General features: G+C 52.5%; 1 protein-coding gene across 1 annotated transcript; it reads left to right on the top strand.

The window, feature by feature from the left end:
- Window positions 1-1793: 1793 nt before the first annotated feature.
- On the top strand, window positions 1794-5804 carry CYP26A1 (cytochrome P450 family 26 subfamily A member 1). The gene is made up of 7 exons (XM_066354828.1): window positions 1794-2080; window positions 2264-2488; window positions 2752-3042; window positions 3144-3302; window positions 3822-3956; window positions 4518-4670; window positions 4941-5804. The coding sequence occupies exons 1-7, from the start codon at window positions 1892-1894 to the stop codon at window positions 5280-5282; spliced, it is 1494 nt and encodes a 497-aa protein (XP_066210925.1). The 5' UTR covers window positions 1794-1891; the 3' UTR covers window positions 5283-5804.
- The last annotated feature ends 623 nt before the right edge of the window (window positions 5805-6427 follow it).

Raw genomic sequence — 6427 nt, 5'->3', positions numbered from 1 at the left:
TTCTGAGAATTACCTCTAGTGCGTCTGGCTCCGGTTGCTGCCGGAGCCCACAAGTTGGCTGGCACCAGTTACAGTCGCCAGATCGTTAAAAGAAAGGAACAGTGGGAGAGGCCCTTTTCTAGAGCCTCTGAAACGCTAAGCAGGGTGATGGAGAAACGCTCAGTCTTCGAAACACGCCCTGTGGCGACACCGGCTTGGAGCTCTGCGGGGTCTGCGCAGTCCCTAAGACTCCGCGGACCATTTTCCGATCACGCTGGCTTTGGGGACCACCGCAGGAGGGCCACGTATTTAACAGCTCTCAAGATCAAAGAGTTTCCCAAAACCAACTCCATAGGATGCTTTCCAAAGTGTGAGGTGGGCTCGTGTGAGAGCTGATTAAAACAAACGTACTTGATTCTGTTTCGTTTTCGGCCCTGCCGGTGCGTTCCGCGTCCAAACGAAGGGAGTAGACATCCCTGCCTGGTCCGGGCGGTGTGGTTCGGTCAGGTGGGAAGCGGGGATCGCACGCGTACTTCCCGCAGTGTCTGAGCTCTAGGCGTTGGCAGCACTGGCTGAAGTAGCAGCACATTGTAGTTGGGCCGAGGCCAGCAGACCCATTTCCCAGGTGGGATTCCAACACTCCCATTGCCAGCCCGCGGAGGCCTGGATTTTTAGGATCCAGGGTGCCCATCTCACCCGGGTGGCTTTTACGCTGGGTTGGATTCTCGAGAGCAAAGCAAGGCGCCAGTGCCCGGAGTCCAGGTCACGCTGGTAAAGGACGTAGCTCGGCGTGCCTGGAGCTGGGAATACTATTTGCAGCCAAGAGTCACTTTTGGAAACTCACAACTAGGCAGAGTTGTGGACCGGTTGGGAATGATCTCATCCAAATAAGGAGGTGGAACAAACGCAAGAATGTGTGGTGACTTGCCCAAGGTGATGCACTCGGAGTCCGGATCCCCACGTTTTCCTTCCTCTATCTCCATCTCTTTATCCTGGGGGGTAAAGGCTTCTGTTCCTCTCTGCCTAGCTGGGGCTGCACACTCCAGCGTCCTTGGAATCCGGCCGGCTGTGGCCAGACTGCAGAGCGCTCGTTGCCGAGCCGCCGAGGAATGGTCTCTGCGGTCCCCTCTGGAGCGTCAGGGTTGGGGCTGCCTTGTGCAGGTTTGCATCTGGAGTCCTGAGGGGCCGGGAGGCTCTCCTGTACCCTCAGGCTGTATCTTCCATGACTTCACGATGCTGGCCCTTTTGAGGGGGTTGGGAGCTGGGGTCCACGATAATCCGGTCTGTCGGACTCCCCGTGGCCCTCGCATGGGTCTTCGGAAGAGTCGGGAGGCCTTCATTTTGCTCTGCGTTCTTGACCTCAGTTTCCCCACCTGTGGGATGAGGCACCTTGACGATTCCTGAACGTCCTTCCCTTTGCTTCTCCAGCAGGTGGAAGGGAGCCCACGCGGCGCCTGTAAATGGAAGTGAAGGCAGCTCTGATCTGGGACCGCCCGTCAGACTCGACGGGAGGGACTCCAGACAGACCGCCCGGAAGCCCAGGGCTTGGCATTCCGGCTCCCCGGACCCCGGGTCGGCCCCTGTCGCCACCTCGGAACTACAGACACCTCGGGTGGGGGAGGCAGGCTCTTCCAGCTCCGCGCGCGCCCCAGAGGCGCGCTGCAGGGGAAGCCGACACCGCGCCGCCTCTGCCTCCGCGCGGAACAAACGGTTAAAGATTTTGGGCAGCGCCTCGCGGGGGGGAGGAGCCAGGGACCCAGCCCGCAATTAAAGATGAACTTTGGGCGAACTAATTTGTCTGACCAAGGTAACGTGGGCAGCAACCTGGGCCGCCTATAAAGCGGACGCGCCGCGGGGCTCGGAGTGGAGGCGGCGGCGGCAGCAGCAGGTGGCGAGGTGGTCGCGGCGCGTGATGGGGCTCCTGGCGCTGCTGGCCAGCGCGCTCTGCACCTTCGTGCTGCCGCTGCTGCTCTTACTGGCCGCGATCAAGCTCTGGGACCTGTACTGTGTGAGCAGCCGCGACCGCAGCTGCGCTCTCCCTTTGCCCCCTGGAACGATGGGCTTTCCTTTCTTTGGGGAAACATTGCAGATGGTGCTACAGGTAAGGAAGCTTGGAAAGGGGACAGGACGCTTCTCTGGGCGCGGCTCTCCGGGCTTCCACTGAACCCGGGGGCAGACGCCCCCGGCCGGACATGACTACGTGCTAGTATCTGGGCCAGCCCGAGGCGCGGCGCTCCAAGGCGCCCCCTCACGCCCGCCTCTCTCGTCCGCTTTCCTTTCGCAGCGAAGGAAGTTCCTGCAGATGAAGCGCAGGAAATACGGCTTCATCTACAAGACGCATCTGTTCGGGCGGCCCACGGTGCGGGTGATGGGCGCGGACAACGTGAGGCGCATCTTGCTTGGGGAGCACCGGCTGGTGTCGGTCCACTGGCCCGCGTCCGTGCGCACCATTCTGGGCTCCGGCTGCCTTTCCAACCTGCACGACTCCTCGCACAAGCAGCGCAAGAAGGTGAGGGCGGAGAGGAAGGCTCCTGGACCGGAAGGGAGACCCCATTCGCTGGAGGGACTCACGCGGAGAGAGGCTGGGAGAGCTCTTAGCGGCAGGAGGCGGCGGCTAGGAACCCTCTCCAGCCCAGCTTAGCTTTCCCAGCCGGGGAAGTGCCTTGGGTCTAGCGGAGTTGGGGGGTGTCTGGGAGGGACCCCAGAAGACAAGAGGAGTGGAACCGGGTTTTCACATTCTCCCCCCCCCCCCCGCCGCCCCCCGGGACTCAGGTAATTATGCAGGCCTTCAGCCGAGAGGCGCTCCAGTGCTACGTGCCGGTGATCGCGGAAGAAGTGGGCAACTGCTTGGAGCAGTGGCTGAGCTGCGGCGAGCGGGGCCTCCTAGTCTACCCGCAGGTGAAGCGCCTCATGTTTCGCATCGCCATGCGCATTCTGTTGGGCTGCGAGCCCCGTCTGGCTTGCGGCGGGGACGCCGAGCAGCAGCTGGTGGAGGCCTTCGAGGAAATGACCCGTAATCTCTTCTCGTTGCCCATCGACGTGCCCTTCAGTGGGCTGTACCGGGTAAAGGGCGGCATGCAGGGCACGGAGCTTGGGAGTTCGGGGGGGGGGGGGGGCGCGGATGCTCGGCCCCTGCTCACCGTGGTGCGCTTTTTGCGCTCCAGGGCATGAAGGCGCGGAACCTCATCCATGCGCGCATCGAGGAGAACATTCGCGCCAAGATCTGCGGACTGCGGGCAGCCGAGGCTGCTGGGGGCTGCAAAGATGCATTGCAGCTGTTGATCGAGCACTCGTGGGAGAGAGGAGAGAGGCTGGACATGCAGGTGAGGGGCAGCTTCAGGAGGGGCACTTTGGTATCTAGGCTCCTGATTTTCCAAGTGCAGTTCCTGGGATCCCCGAGGCGCCGGCCTGGGGCCCAGCTTCCAGGAGTTGGCAGCCTCCGCAGACGTCCACAATGGGTCATGGAGAGTTAGGACACCGGGTGGGAGAGCTGCGGTAGAGGCTGCAGCGTTAACACGGAGCGTCTCCTAGCCCTTCCAAGTGTTAAAGGGAAAGTTGGAAATTTGCAAAATGTAAATAAAGAATCTTGGGCGAGTTCAGTACAAGTAAGGTTTTAATTCAAGAGTCCCCTGTAAACTGGGATTTTACTGGCTTGCATGCTTCAGCTGTACTAACGAGACGTTGCGTTTTGTTATAAAAAATGTTACTTTCTTTTGATTTTCTGTCAGCAAAACTTAGCTTTTCTCTTCTTCCCTCCAGGACCCTCAGTTCGGTTCTGAGTAATTAATCTCTCTGTAAAATTACACGCAGACTTGTAAAAATGTTCTTAATTACATTTTCAGGCACTAAAGCAATCTTCAACCGAACTCCTCTTTGGAGGGCATGAAACCACGGCCAGTGCAGCCACGTCTCTGATCACTTACTTGGGGCTCTACCCTCACGTGCTCCAGAAAGTGCGAGAGGAGCTGAAGAGCAAGGTAGGGGAGTCTGGGAGTTCTTTATTACTTCAAGAAATGCTGCTGGTCCTATACTAACTTTCCAGTGAGTCAGTGTGCTGCCTTCGCTGAGTATTTTTAAAGTGTGGGGCCCAGAGGTGGGTGGACAGATGGGGAAAGAAAGTTTGCTTTGTGAATGAAAAGGGAGGAATCTTGAACTATGATCACACTAGGCAAGGTTTGACCTCACCTTATCTCTGCTTTTTGCAGAATGTTGGAGATTTTCAGATGGGTTCCACTTTCTTGAATTTGTGTGTTCAAGGGCAGGAGTGGGGGACTCCTAGGTGGGTGGCAGCAGGTGGTGGTGATGGGGGTGGGAAAGAAGCTTTGTGATTCTAACAGGTGAGCAGCATTCTCTTGGAATGATAAAATAGTGGATTTAGGCCAAGGTGGGAGAAGCAAGGGGTCCCTGTTCTCCCCCTCACCCTTTTCCATCACGGGGCCCCTTGGGTCTAGTCGCCATTTAAGCCTTGTTTACGTCTGCTGGGCTGATTTTATTGGAGCTCAAAATAACCGTTCACCTCTGTATGACTGTTTTGATAGGGTTTACTTTGCAAGAGCAATCAAGACAACAAGTTGGACATGGAAACTTTGGAACAGCTTAAATACATTGGGTGTGTTATTAAAGAGACCCTTCGACTGAATCCCCCAGTTCCAGGAGGGTTTCGGGTTGCCCTTAAGACTTTTGAATTAAATGTAAGTCAAAAGGTCTCCCCTCCCCCTTTTGTTGTGGTTTTATAGCTCTCCTTGCTTCCTTCTGCATTGGCTTACATTCCTTAATGCTTTTGATAACAGTATCCTGCCCCATGTGGACAGATGTGTCAGCAAACTAAATGTGTTTTCTCTTTCCCTCCCACTCTTACTTTTAACTCATAACTCCTTCCAAGATATCAGTGATAGCTTTTTGTTGTTGAAAGTCAAATTCCAGTTTGTCAGCCCTCAGGACTTCATCATAATCTTTTGCAGGGATACCAGATTCCCAAAGGCTGGAATGTTATCTACAGTATCTGTGATACTCACGATGTGGCAGACATCTTCACCAACAAGGAGGAATTTAATCCTGACCGATTTATGCTGCCGCACCCTGAGGATGCATCCAGGTTTAGCTTCATTCCATTTGGAGGAGGCCTTAGGAGCTGTGTAGGGAAAGAGTTTGCAAAAATTCTTCTCAAAACATTTACAGTGGAGCTGGCCAGGCATTGTGACTGGCGGCTTCTAAATGGAGCTCCTACAATGAAAACCAGTCCCACCGTGTACCCTGTGGACGATCTCCCCGCCAGGTTCACCCGTTTCCAGGGGGAAATCTGATGGGCATGAATGCCTAGACCTCAGACTTATTGGAAATGTACATAATGAGTTTTTACATAGTAACATGTTGATTTTATATTTAATTTCTAAATGTATATTATAATATTTATGTGTCTCTACTACAGTACTATAGTCTTTAAGTATTAGAATAATGAATTTTGTATAGTTTCCAAATAAAGTAAAATTTGAAGGTACTTGTCTTGTATTTAAGATTCCTGTAGGGGGAAACACACTGGTTTAATATTTGTACTTATTATATTTAAGCAGATTTCTAAATGTCTACATGCATGGCTTTATTTGTCACCTGTGCATATCTACTTTTCTGTGGAGAAGAAATTTTAGCTGTTTTTTTTCTCTTAACAGTTATTAGAAAATATATATGTGGAGGTGTGTGTTAATCCAAAGGTAACTTTGTAAATTTTCCTGTGGTAATTTAGACTTCCTATTTCGAAACTATTAAAGTTAATTTTAGATTTTGGGGGGGTTTGTCTTACTTTAGGGAAGATGACTTTGAAACGGTTAACACCTTGAGAACAATCATATTCTAATATAGCACCTTCAGCCATAAACTTACTCTGTTTAATAAACATATCCATGTTGTCACACATCACCAGAACTGTTTTCTGAAGTCAGGATTTTAGGTAAGACAAAGCCAGTCACTCTAGTTATGGAAAGTTATTGACTAAAGTGAGACCAAATATCACTGGTGTTTCCTTTACTCAGAAGTTGCTATGAAAACAGTATTGGAAAGGGCCAGTCTCTGGTTTAGATAAGTGAGTCCAGGTTTTCTTTATGGAAAATAAGGCAGGAGGAATAGATTTAACAAACTGACAGATAAAGTTTTTATCTGTGCTGGGCAATAGGGTGTGAGCCTGACATGACTGATAAAATGGCCCAGTCATGACCCTGTGAACCTTGGCTAACCTCTGTGAGAGCACAGTTTTGTCACATTTCTGACCCTGGCATAGCCATGATCTGAGCTGAAGGCCAGACCCAATCCAGAAAGGTTAGCCCCGGTGACTTGCTGATGCAAGCACATTTTCAATTTTGAAATGGCACAATCTGCTTACTGAACCTCTGATGGCTTGTAGGTTTTGGACTTTAAAATTTTCATTACAATGTTTTAGAATTTGGCAGTGCTGCAG

This window comes from Saccopteryx leptura, chromosome 13, assembly GCF_036850995.1.
Source record: "Saccopteryx leptura isolate mSacLep1 chromosome 13, mSacLep1_pri_phased_curated, whole genome shotgun sequence".
NCBI lineage: Eukaryota > Metazoa > Chordata > Mammalia > Chiroptera > Emballonuridae > Saccopteryx > Saccopteryx leptura.
The sequence above is the reverse complement of the archived record's forward strand: the minus strand, read 5'-3'. Positions and strand labels throughout refer to the sequence as shown.

Bases quoted from the DNA above. Each gene is read 5' to 3' on its own strand.
- CYP26A1 (XM_066354828.1), top strand. From the start codon at position 1,892: ATGGGGCTCCTGGCGCTGCTGGCCAGCGCGCTCTGCACCTTCGTGCTG. The intron at 2,489-2,751 runs GTGAGGGCGGAG...CCCGGGACTCAG, and splicing joins CGCACAAGCAGCGCAAGAAG to GTAATTATGCAGGCCTTCAG. The intron at 3,957-4,517 runs GTAGGGGAGTCT...CTGTTTTGATAG, and splicing joins GAGAGGAGCTGAAGAGCAAG to GGTTTACTTTGCAAGAGCAA.